Here is a 13,820-nt window from a genome sequence, read left to right on the forward strand (position 1 = left end):
GCAGACCCCAACAGTAGATGTCTAAGGCATCTACTGTTACTGTTGTCACAGGAACAAGCTTAGGCCTGCGGCAGGCGAAGGAAAGCAGCACAAAGAATGCCTGGCTCTCAGTTTCAATCTTTCTTCCTCTGTCTGTATTTAATGCAAACTCAAACTTATGTCATCTCAAAATCTAATCCTCCACATTTTGTCATTTTCATTAATGCATTTCCTCACAGTCTCTCTTGACTGCCTGACCCTTGCTGTAGCTTAACTCTCTCCCTTCTGCACATAGCGACCAATGCTTCATCACCACAACACCATAGAGACAGTAACAGATGAGCGTTATGGTTGTTCACTGTTAATGATTATTCACATAGCACCTCTGTTAAATCCGTGAATGCCCTGTACTTGTCAAAAACGCAGTCTGATGCAGAGTCACACTCAGCAAGGAAGCATGGCCAAGCGTGTTGCTAGCTGAGCTGCTCCCCTCCAAATCCACAGGGCGCAACACAGAGGACAAGTTCCCTCAGTGTAAGAAAGGGAAATTAGATACCCCCAAAAATTGTCATCCATCATAATTCGATCCATGACCTAATTCTGAGTCGGGTACAGCTGTAGCATATATATATATATATATATATATATATATATATATATATATATATACACACACAGACTGGTGAAAAGTTAAAGCAAAACCTAAATGAGAGGGGGAGGTGAGGTGCTCCACTGTGTCTCCAGCAGGTGAGAGCAGCCTCTCTGCTGCACTTTTAGCTCCAGGGAAAGCCCAGGCTCCATTAAGGTTACTCTCTAGGTGATGACATACAAAGTTTTCATAATATAAATATATATTAATTGAGACATTAAATTAAAACATGCTTGCAACCACTGCCTTTTGTGAATATGAATTACAGAATAGGCTAACTCTAGTGTGTCTGTGCTGCAGATTCTCCAGGTGCTACACTGACCTTACAGTTGAGTTTTGACTCTTTCATTCTGTCAACATCACATTATTAATAAACATTTAGATAATCCATTATTGACATTTGTAAACTGATACCAAGTTGTCCATATCTGCATTGCAATGCACCTAAGAATAAATTTTTCCCCCCTCACTTCTACTACCACCATAATTCCCCTGCTGCATAGAACACTACATAATGCCACCAGGGAGGAAGGATTGTTAGATTTTATATCTGACCACGAGGCCCTGAGGTCTAACAGACTATCACTTAGGAAGGTCCAATTATTCTGCATAATAATTAGCCACATGCTTCAGTTTGTTTGAGAACTGATGGAAGACTCAGTTCAGTTCAGTTCAGTTTGTCAACTTGTTACCTATAATAAGGTTCTATAAATAAAGGATGTAATTTATTTCATTTTATTTGTGTAGTACATTTCTTGATAATGTATTTTTTTTAGTATCTTCAGCACATCTGGATGAATTGTTAGCCTAATCAGTGGCAATATATGGGCTGACTGACTGCTGACCACGAATCTTTGTAACTACAGAGTGTACTTTCTGAGACACAGGACCTGGGATCAGAAATGGGTGATTTGTTTTTTTTTTTGTTTGTTTTTTTCATAACTCAGCCCATATATCAGCCCACTGAACATTTTTTTGTCATTACTGGGGCTTTGGAATTATGGGCCATTGTAACCATGGGCCGTCCCCAATGTGACACCCTTCAGCTCGTGTTTATTCTTTATCCTATATTCTATACAGTTTCAAATATTGGTGATCCATGGCTTTAAGTCTGCAGTTGTAAATATTGTTGTCTATATGCCACTGGAGGGGTCTCCCTTATCAAATAAAGAGCAAAATAAAGACAAATGTTGTTTAGGATAAACAGCAACTAAAGGTAATGTTCATTATTGAACAATCCCAAAGTTGGTTATTATTGGTTTCTAACTGCCTAACTACAGTAATAAGCTGCAGTACATTTCATATTAACCCAATAATAATGTAAAGCTGCAGTTTAGAAACCTACTATAAATGATGCTTTATGAAATAAAATAAATAAAATTACTACAAACCAGAGCGTCCTGTAAGTCCTGGTAGTCTGGGGTACTGGATTAGTAGCCCACTTTGCCCAGTTGGTAATCCAGTTTTACTTGTTGCTTCATCCATACAAAACATGCTTTCATACCTCACCATGCCTTCCATGCACTGCCACAATATAATGTCAACCCCAACTGGGAGTGTAAATGATGCTCTGACATTCTGCCAGGATAACTTCTGCATCAACTCTGCACTGTGGAGCTCTCCTATCCTTCAGAGAAAAACCAGAGGACTGTGTCACCTGCTCACAGCTTTAATGACACTTAGGGGGCACACCGGGGGCTGTGGTTACATGGGAGGAGAATCACTCAAGCAGAGTTGGACCATGATGGCACTGAGCCGTAGACCTCTGGGGAGGTCACAGTTCACTCTGTAAGTTAATTAAAATGGCTTCGAAATCACTTACAGGAGGGCTCCCATGGGTGACTGTGGTGTTTTATTTTATCTGATGAAAAGAATGATTCTGCCAATAGACCTTTTTCACAGAAGATGTTTTGACTTTCCATAGTAGGAAAATCACAGGTGAAACTGATAACAATGGCTCAGTTCCAGTAAGGGTCCCAGTAAGCATGCACAATACCAGGAACTCCCCTAAATGGAGTGCAGTCATTGTAATGTTACTGAATACACCTGCGCAATTCCTACTATGACAAGTCAAAATGTCTGCTGTGAAAAAGGTCTATTGCTACATCTGGTTTAAAATGTATTGTCAAGTATTCAGCAGTGAAAATGACACTGAAAGACATACTGATCATCAGTAATCATTTAATATTCCTAATGGACAAATATGTCTTGTACTGGTAATACTGGGACCCCCTTGAAAACGAAATGATACATCTCAAGGGGTTTATCCTAAGAAATAAATTTCAATATAATAACTTAAGAAAGCATTCAGTTGCTTACAATGCCACCACCACTCCTCTCCATCCAAATGATTCTTACAAGAATACATTTTCAAAGTGTTAAAATTACTTTTGGTGGCATCTCAGCACGCTGTAAAATGTGCCACGCTCAACTTCACCACACCACAGATTGTATGAGTTGTAGCTGCATCAGTAGTGGGCTAATCACTAAGATGATAATACTACCCCAAAAAATACCTTTTTCTCAATAATCCCCCTAAACCAACCCCTCACATGATTCAATTCCCTTAAATTCTACTGGGAAAAAAATAAATAGTCACCACATGACAAAAACCTAGGAAGGCTAGATGCGCCCATATTTTACTGAATCTAACCACATGGAAAGACAAAGGTATTACACAGCTTCAACACATAATTCAAACTCAGCCTATTCCCTTTGAGCAACTAGTTTACACATAATCTTAAAACATTCTCAGAGAAACCCAACCTCCAACTCATACAAGGTCAACCATAGGACATGCATCACACTGAAAAAAATAAAAGAATTTCATGGGCTCTCAGGATCAGGTAACTGCCCACTCTACCCCACCAACACCTCAGACAACTACATCCATGCAATCTAGCACTGCCCACTGGTAAAGCAATTTTAGAAAAGAAATGACTGATAAACTGTCTGTCATAATGAACTACAGGATCCCAATCCCCCCATCACTCTGCTGATTATGTGACTTTTCATCACTCACACCTCCCAACCACATCAAAAAAGTTATACTCATCGCCTTACTGCCATCAAGAAGACCATCAAAACCTTGAGATCTGGATGAGCAGAAAAAACTAAACATCTGAGTATGGATGTCCTTACAGAACACATAACAATGGCAAAACTTAACTGCATCTATTAACCATTAAATGCACCAGTTCCAGAAAACTTTGGGCCTAGGCGATATGGCCCCAAAATAATATTGCAATATTTTTAGGCAAAATCGTGATACACAATATATATCACTATATTTTGAAATCTCCTCTACAGTACTGTATACTACTAAAATACCAAATTACTAAATGAACTACAGTTACAATAAAATTAAATAAAAAAGCAACTGTCATAATTCAGTAAAATAAAGTATTGTTATAATTAAACAAATCAAAGCAGAACCACTGGTGCTTTTAATTTGAAGCACCCGGCTCGTCTCAGACTGATGTTGATGTTTTTGCTGTGAACTTTAAGTTTCCTGTCAACAGTTGTTGTTAGCAGTAAGCACAAAGTTTATCTGCTGCCTCTGTGCCTTTAAATGTAATGATTTATTCACTGTGAGCTGTAAACACACAAACAGCTCTCCACTTTATATATTAATGTTATTTGCAAGTTGCACTGGTGCTTTGTAGTTGCAAGATGTGACTAAATAGTAATGGTCTTGAGACCTGCACATACAAAAACACACGCTTTATCTGCTCAGGCTATCATTCATCTCACTAAGTTAAACTGTTAGCGTGGCACAATTAAATGTGATGATATGTGAGCTGAAAACACACTCAGGTCTCTCTTTATATTAATAATATTTGCAAGTCACTGTGGAGCCGCATGGTTGCAAAATGCAACTAAACACACTGCCCAAAAAAATATTACGGGAACAGTTCATTGTCACGGTATACACAAAGTCATTTATGCTGCGGGGATATCAATCTGTCAATTTAGGAAGCACAAGGGATTGTGAATCAGTTTCACCTGCTTCGGTGAAAATGAAAGTGGTGCAATGGAGAGACAAAAAACAACCCCCAAAAAGCGAATGGTTTTACATGTGGTGGCCACAGACAGTTGCTCTCTCCTTATCCCTCCTGACTCATTCTTCTCTAGTTTTGTGTTCTGCTAGTGTCCTTGTCACGAATCTTAGAGCTGTAGTCAACCAAAGAAAATCTTGGTCAACTAAAGTCGCACATAATCTTCAACTAATCAATTAGTCGTGGGGAAAAAAAACAAAACAAAACTTTGCACGTTAGTTTTTACTTCTGCGGTGGTGTGTCTGTCACTCTGCAGTTACAACTCTACAACACTAGTCGGCGGTGGAGGACTGTGTTAAGTGCTGTAACGTTTAGTTCAAATCAAACTTTATTTATATAGTTGATTCAAAACACATATTAAACATGGCTTAATAGAGACAATTTCAAACACAAGTATGCAAACTGGCTTCACTATAAATCACAGAACTGACAGACAAACACTTGTCTTTATCTGGACACATTTCCCCCACCAATACAACATGCTAACGTTATTAGCACAAGTCTACGGCATTTTACATTGTATAAATTAGCCTAGCGTCTAGCGATCTTTTCCTCCTCTCATATAAAACCAGGGACAACAGCAGCATCTAACAAAGGTAACGGTGGATAATTTGGCTCCATTACAACTCACAACATTCACCGACAAAACAACTGTCTTATACTTAACACGTTTTCCAAGTAAATTCAACATGCTAACGTTATTAGCTCCAGCCTATGGCATTTTACATGGTATACATTAGCCTAGCGACGAGTGGAGATTTCCTCTGCTCATATGAAGCCAGGGTAGATCCCGATGCTATTTTAGTGGAGGCTTTACTGTCTTCACAATTTATTGTTTCTTATCTGTGAAATACAAGTAAATACAAGCTTCGTTTCCACTGAGGGAAATGGTTTCAGCTTACAGAGACAGACAGGAGGTCTGCCTCACTGTGATGCTGAGGGTGAGGGTGGGTGAGTCGGGAACTGCCCATTGGTCCGACAGACCATTGATCCAACATCCCATTGTTCCGACCATATTAAACCCATTGTTTGGAAGTCCCATTGTTCCGAAATCATCATGATGCCCTGTGGTTAAGGTCTGGTTAGGTTTAGGAACAAACACTTGGTTAGAGTTAGGAAAAGATCATGGTGTGGGTTAAAATGAAAAAGAACGTGACAAACACATAAGCCATGAGCCTGCTTTGCCTCAAGCCTTTCCCAGCTGACCCAGAGCCGGTCGCGGCGCACCATCAAGGTAGAAGTACGCCCGCCGGGAGCCATTCAGCACCGCGGACCGTCGGACTAATGGGATGTCGGACCAATGGACTGTCGGACCAAAGACATGAACCCGGCGAGTCCAACTTTTTGTCATTTTCACAGGTATCTTAGCCTGTCCCCCCACCACAGGAAATAGCGGATTAATCCTGGAAAGCTGTTGATGTAGCACTTTTCTCCTTATGAAAGTAACATGGCGATTATTCGACTAATGAGAATTTGGTCGGACGAGAGCATAGCGACCAAATAATAGACTAGTCGACCAGGAGACTACAGCCCTAGTCACGATTACACTAATTTAATTTTAATTTCTATTTATGCACTTATTTTAACTTATATTATTATAGATTTTTTTATGAGCTACTGGACAATTAAATTCTCCTTCTGGGATGAATAAAATGTTTTCTATCTATCTATCTATCTATCTATCTATCTATCTACTACTGGTAGTATGAGGTGAAACCTGCAGCCCTATCAGATCGCACAGGTAGTACAGCTCCTCCAGGATGGCACATTCATACATGCGGCCACAATAAAGTTTGCTTTGTCTCCCATGCCGTCTCAAGAGCATGGAGGAGATACTAGGAGACTGGCTGACAGAGAGACGAGGAGAGCTTGACAGGGCCGTAGAAGGCAATCAACCCAGCAGTAGGACCGATATCTGCTTCTTTGTGTGAGGAGGACACAAAGAGCCCTACAAAATGATCTCCAGCAGGCTACTGGTGTGTATGTTTCTGACCCAACTGTCAGAAACAGACTCTATGAGGGTGGCATGAGGGCCCCATGTACTCTGGTGGGACCTGTGCTCACAGCTAGTGATGGCCTTATGAAGCCACATGAAGCATTTTCTTTATTTTCTGAGCCCACTAGATGGTGCTGTTTGTTCAACAAAAGGTTTAAAATGCACTGAATTGCCATCCTTTGAGCCTCTCTCTTTAAACCAAGAGTGCCATCTAGTGGACTCAGAAAATAAAGAAAATGCTTCATGAAGCTTCATGAGGCCATCACTGCTCACAGCCCAGCACTATGCAGCCTGATTGGCATTCGCCAGAGATCACCCTAATTGGCAGATCCGCCATTGGCACCCTGTTCTCTTCACAGATGAGAGCAGGTTCACACTGAGCACATGTGACAGGAGTGAAAGAGTCTGGAGACGCCATGGTGAACGTTACACTGCCTGTAACAACATCCAGCAGGACCAGTTTGGCGGTGGGTCAGTAATGGTCTGGGGAGGCATATCCTTTGAGGGTTGCACAGACCTCTATGTCCTAGCCAAAGGTACCCTGACTGATGATAGGTACCAGGATGAAATCCTCAGAGTGACTGTCAGACCTTACGCTGGTGCAGTGGGCCCTGGGTTCTTCCTGGTGCAGGACAATGCCCACCCTCATGTGGCCAGAGATTGTCGGCAGTTCCTGGATGACAAAGACATTGATACCATTGGCTTTCTTGTTCCCCTGACCTAAATACAATTGAGCACCTATAGGACGTTATGTATCCGTGCATCTGACACTGCCAAGTACTGCCACAGATTGTCCAGGAGCTCACTGATGCCCTAAACCAGGTCTGGGAGGAGATCCCCCAGGACACCATCCGCCAGCTCATCAGGAGCATGCCCAGACATTGTCGGGAGTGCATACAGGCACGCAGGGCCAATACACAATAATGTGTCACATTATGAGTTGCTGTAATAAAATTCACAAAAGTTGGATCAGCCTGTGATTTCAATTTTGTACTCTGATTTTCGGTGCGATTTTGAGTCCAGCCCTCAGTGTGTTGATTATTTTGATTTCCAATGACCCTTAATTTTTTTTATCAGTGAGGTATCGTTAGCGTTCTGAAGCCCTCCAGATGAGAAAAACTCTTTGCCCTGCTCACACACTGTTGCTCAGGAGAAAGTGGTCTAGATTGGCACAGGAGTGTGTGTGTGTGACATTTCATATTTGTGTGTCATTTTTTGTGTGTGTGTCTGTGGGGGGGGGCACAGGAGCGAGCGAGGGAACTGTAACACCAAGGTGAGGCTCATGCTGGTGGCTTATAAAAAAATGTGACCATTTATACTCGATGTTCACAATACAGTCATTTTATACATTGTACATGGAACAACCCGCAATCATCCATTATATTTGATGAGCCAGTCCTCACTACATTACTAATGGAATAACATACATCATTATTTTTATTACAGAACTCCTGTATACCTCCATCATTGCTACTATTATCAATTATTTCATCTATTTGTTTACTATATATTATTATTGTTTTTATGTCTTATTTAATACAACTACCCTCTAAATGAGTATATGGGTGTTTTTTTATGTAGTATTATTATTATGTCCTTATTCCCTTCAGCTATTATCTACATGATTATTTATTTATTAATCCTTTATTCATTTAATATTTTTAAAATACTGCTGTTCTTCTCCATCATCATGCTACTAGAAAAGAAAGGAAATAACCTCAGGGTATGGGATAGCATTTTTTTTCTTAAATGCATCAGGATGATGCCTTTGCAAGTGTTGCAGGTTTTTCTTGCTCAGCTGTTTTGCACATATACACATAAAAACATAGACATGCCACATTTTAGGCTTTCTCCACTTGCCCAGTGGATGTGTTTACAATTCAGCCTATGATTTTCATAAATAACTTTATGTTCACTTAATCAAGAATTTAATTTAATCAAAACAACTGAAATTAATCAGGTTTCTTTTTTTTTTTTTTTTTTTTGCAAATCATAATCAAATCAAATTTTGAGGTCAGTGCTGATATCTAGCCCTATTTCATGTTGTGATTTATTGGTTTATTCCCTCTGATGCCTCATGAGAAATTATTATGTTTACAAGCTATACAGGGAATTGTGTTTCATTCATTCATTCATTCATCTTCTAACCACTTCATCCTCTTGAGGGTCGCGGGGGAGCTGGAGCCTATCCCAGCTACATCGGGCGAGAGGCAGGGTACACCCTGGACAGGTCGCCAGACTATCGCAGGGCTGACACATAGAGACAGACAACCATTCACGCTCACATTCACACCTATGGACAATTTAGAGGTACCAATCAACCTAGTCCCCAATCTGCATGTCTTTGGACTGTGGGAGGAAGCCGGAGTGCCCAGAGAGAACCCACGCTGACACGGGGAGAACATGCAAAGGCGAGAGTGCTAACCACCACACCACCATGCCGCCCGGAATTGTGTTTATTCTTGTTTTTTTTTAATTTTCTCATTGTTTTTTACAAGCACTCTCTTCTTCTTTTTCAGTTGGTGCTCTTCCATCAGAAGTAAAAGCTTCCTGACTCATTTCCACCATCAGAGAGGATTAAATCCGAGGTGTGGAGATATTTTTTGAGAAATCGCAGAGATACTGCAAGGAATTAATGATGGTTTGATTATCACTAGCCTGTTGGTGGCAGTTTCTTTTTTTTCTTCTCACATTTCACAAGCTGTGACCAGATACTTGCTAATTGGTCGCTTGCTCATTAACTTACAGTAGTGGATGTGATGGACGGTCCATGAGAATATTACGTAGGGCTTAATAAGTATTTCTTTAGAACATTAAAGCTCCACTAGTCAATGTTTCTATATGACCAATGGCTCAAATGGCTTTGTGTAACATGAAAAGTGTCAACTGAATAAATAACTCACAGATAGCTTTCAACGGACTCTTCAGTTCCCCTTAGTGCTACAGAGCTGTTACAGAAGGAACAAATGATGTTCACCTGGTTATGGTTTGGGATTTAAAGGTGCAGGGATGAACAGAGTAGACCCTTGTTTTGGCTCCCCTTAGATTAAGGTTGAGTAAATTGGTTATCAAGGTCTTTAGAAGTGAAATATATATCTAACACTGGTTATTTATACCCTGTCTCATAAAAAAAAAAAGTTTTTAAAACATTCTCTAAAGTATAAGATATTGACAGGATTTTTTTTTGTTCTGTTTTAGATTTCTTCCCTGGCATCCATCAGTGGCCATGACACAAAACATGTCACATGGAACATCGTTGTGTGCATGTGCCACATTGGCATTAAACATGTTGCTTCTGTGTAAGTAACTATAATATTTAAAACAATTTAAGGTTATACAGCAGTCTTAGGTAGTGTTTCAAACTGACATTCGCACTACATGAAAAAAAATAGAATTACCACTCTGTGGATGTATGCCTCCGTGCACCCGTTAAGTTTCTCTTACAGTTTACATCCATGTCTGTAAAAACATGGATGCTTCAGACACATCCTCCCGACGAGACAGAAGATCTATACAATTAGCACAGTTTCAACATGGACACCAAAGATGATTGTCACTGTGACGACCCCTTTGCTCCACTAGGTGTGACTGTCTTCCTGGCTGTTCTCTTGTTACAGAATGAGGGTTGAGGCAGAGGGTCGTCGTCACATTAATTTACTTTACATGGAGCTAAAATTATCAACTAAATTATGTTAAATGTTAGTTGAATATGATAACGTCTCTTTATGAGTTGTAAGAAACCATAAATATTTTTTTTGAAAGAAGTAGATGTTTACTGTAAGCTAGTGCAGAGCTCTATTAAATTTGACAATGTGCTAATGTAGCAGGGCAAGCTAATTGCTAAAGCAAAAGCTTTTAAGGAGAAAAACCGACAATGACCAAAAAAAGAAGGGAGAAAAGTAGTTGAAAGAAGATATAATGAGGGCTTGGAATAAGGTGGATTTTTACCTGATAAGTACCTTACTGAAATGCCTCATGTACCTTTATTTATCAGAAGCTGAAAATGAGTGGAGTAGTTGATAAAGAGCAAATTCACTTGTCAGTGTATGGTTTGATTGATTATGGCCAATTAATGACAGAAGTTTATCTGTGCTGTGAGTCATTTGTCATTCTCTGACCTCTATGACTCAGGCGCTCATGTTACCTGCTGACAGGCCTGCTCATCTGTTTGAGTCAGAGCAGTTCATTACTCATTGTCTTCCATTGTCTGTTCTATGTGGCCTGTTTCATAGCCTCCATCTCTTTATGTTCATTTACACTGACTCACTTTATTTATAGCCTGATTTTACCCTGGGTGGTTTGACTCAGCACACTTGCTCTTTTTTAGCAATGCACTGCTGCTCAGGGCATCAAAAACTAACCTTTTGGTCAAGTGGCCATTGTGGCAGCAGGATTTAGTATTTTCATCTGTTCTTTGAAACCACATGAGTTCTTGATATTCCAAGTGGGAAAAAGGACTGATTGAGGAATGGGTACCTGCCGCAGTGGCTGATAGAAGTGAAAGAGTTACAGCCCAAATTTGCCAGCATTTGGCAGGTGGCTAGGGTTAATGTGCAGCTTCTACAGCCACACAAATGCCCACTTCAGCCTCTTCATAATTCTGTTTCCTCACTGTATGGAGCCCCAGCTTATTATGCTGCATGTCTGTCTGTCACCATGAACGGGAATCAGTGGAGGAGACATCTTCAGTGTTTCTGCTGTCTTAAGCAGAATACAAAATAAAGCCTGGTGCGATGAGGATTATTGCTGAAGCTACAGAATGATGTGTTCCATTGTGATCCTTCCACCAGTGCTGAATGTACATCACAGACAGAACTGAAGGAGGTGGTGGTTTCTGTCCCTCTGTAATGAATCACGACACAGTGATGGCTTTCCTTATCAGTGTAGTCACTAGTTCCATAAAGCTGCTGTATATTTAGTCTGTTTTTATTTTTTTTACATAACAATTTGGTTTTAACTGTACTACCATCTGCAATCTGATTGTCCTGGTCTTTTTATTCCTGCTCTGTGAGCAGACACATGGCCCCCTGTCTGACAGACAGGCAGACCCACTATTAGTTGTAATTGCCAGAGGATCAGTCATCCCAAGTGCATCAGGTCTGTTTCTGTTTCCATGCAAAAGGCAGATTCTGGGCATTAGGCTGGAAGACCTGACCCAAATCTGTCTTTACATAAGGCCCTGCATGATGGAGATGTTGCTCAGGGAGCAAATAATTAGATTATTCAAATATAATAATGCAGTCAGTCATATTGGTACTGGTGTATAGCTGAGCTCAGGCTTGATTAAAGGCAGAGGGAGCAGAGCAGGGAGATTGGGGGTGGGGATGGGGGTGGGGGTAACACTACAAGATTTTCTAATTGATCTGAAAGGAAGGTCGTATAATTGATCGAGGATGCTGCATGGGACTGCAAGCCCCTCTGCATATCAAATTGGGTCAGCATGAATATGTTAAGTAGCCACATAAGAAGAAAGACTGGTAACATAGAGACAGTGGTGAAAATGATGGATGCATGTATGAATGATGGAACAGGAGCTGAAGATACAGGTGCGCACCTTCCTCTTGAAGGAGATATCTAACAAAAAAGGATCACGCAATGTGTTCTATGAACGAAAACATACATTTGAAATTAATGAATGCTCAGCGCTGCGGGGTATATGTGGCACTATTACACACCCATATCACACCTGCACGTCCAGTAAGCACACATCTACGATGATCAGATCCATCCGCTGCTTATCAAACACAAGAAAAAGACTACATATACTCATTCTGCGGTACTTACGTGCCATATTGCAAAGAAGATCAGGGACACACAGAGGACCAGAGACAGCATGTAGCAGAAGGCAGCAAAAGTGAACATAATTGAAACGCAAAATGGTGGATATTTTCCCAAAGAAGCACGATCCCGCTGACAAACATGTAAAAGAAATAAAGGGGGAAAGGGGGGGAGTCAGGAAGAACAAAGTTCTCACGGTGCCATGAGAAGCCGATGTGGTAACGGCACCATGACTTCGCCCCTCAAAATGTTTGCAACAAATTGTTGCAGAAACCCTCTCCAGATGATCAGCTCTGTGTCCACCCAGCAGCGCTGATGCGACTCTGAAGTCAAAGCTGGTCTCAAATCAGTGCACTTGGCATGATCAACGATCAGTGTCCACAGCGTTGGTGAGATAATCATGTAGCCTAACCACAGAACGGCAGCAGTCTCCCCACAGATGACTGGAAATTAATAATAGCCTATGAGAAGGCTGCGCTCAAAAGCATCCGAGAGAGGTGGATTTGCAGGGAATCCATTCATTAGCGACAGAAGGAGCCGTGCTGGAGCCGATCTGTGCTCTGTGCCACTTTGTGCACAAGGCGTAAAAAACAGTGTTTCCTCTCCCTGACAAACAAACCTATCGGCAGCAGCGGGCAGAGAGCGCAGGAAAACGCGTGAACAGGTGGATTTAAAAAAGCAGCACCCGGTGTGGTCGTGCGTGTAGATCGTGTGTGCGCGTGTTCTACAGGGACTTGCTATCAAAGTTGACTGTGTTCTCAGTGAAGCTTGGATCATTTTGATGTCAAATAATTTAAAGCATTTGGGAGCTGCGTATGCTTCTTAGATGATTGACGCTTCTGTTAGAAAGACAAACCACTCTTTCCTTTTTTTATGACTGCTGAGTCTGTAACCAGTTCTGTACCAGGAGATTTGCTGTGTTTACCTGTGCAAAATAATTACACTGAACACTTAGAGTTCATGCCTCAGAAGGAAAGGAGACAGTCTAGAATTACTGAAAAATTGTTGTAGCACAAAATGATACACTTCAAAAGACAAATATCCTTAGGGAAATAATATTTACATGTGGAGAAAACTAAGTTAAAAAAATATACATAGGCCTACCGTTTCACTGATGACTCAAAAAAATCGGAACAATCTGCTTAGACTGAGACATAGAAGGGTATAGGCTACAATTTAAACTGTGAGACTGACGCCACTGTCTGACGCTTCTGGAAATTGCAAGTGCCACATTGCAATGATTCGGAATTTACACAGAGGCATAATGCTGTGTCTAGAAACCTGAGCATCTATGCCTTTCTCTGCAAAATAAAAACATCCCCACTGAGTGTGAGCTCCATGTCAGTGAAGACAGTCTATT

General features: G+C 40.9%; 1 protein-coding gene across 4 annotated transcripts in view; it reads right to left on the reverse strand.

Annotated features, from left to right (window-relative positions):
• Positions 1-13,083, reverse strand: part of cnih3 (cornichon family AMPA receptor auxiliary protein 3) — a 284,350-nt gene extending 271,267 nt beyond the window's left edge. For 2 of the 4 annotated variants that reach the window (XM_049590755.1, XM_049590757.1), the window contains exon 1: positions 12,467-13,083. In XM_049590755.1, coding sequence (XP_049446712.1) covers positions 12,467-12,544 — 78 coding nt within the window. In that variant the 5' untranslated portion in view covers positions 12,545-13,083. The remainder of the gene's footprint in view (positions 1-12,466) is intronic. The other 2 variants (XM_049590756.1, XM_049590758.1) reach the window with 2 other exon arrangements.
• Between the last annotated feature and the right edge of the window lie 737 nt (positions 13,084-13,820).

This window comes from Epinephelus fuscoguttatus, linkage group LG11 (assembly GCF_011397635.1).
Source record: "Epinephelus fuscoguttatus linkage group LG11, E.fuscoguttatus.final_Chr_v1".
In the NCBI taxonomy this organism is placed as follows: domain Eukaryota; kingdom Metazoa; phylum Chordata; class Actinopteri; order Perciformes; family Serranidae; genus Epinephelus; species Epinephelus fuscoguttatus.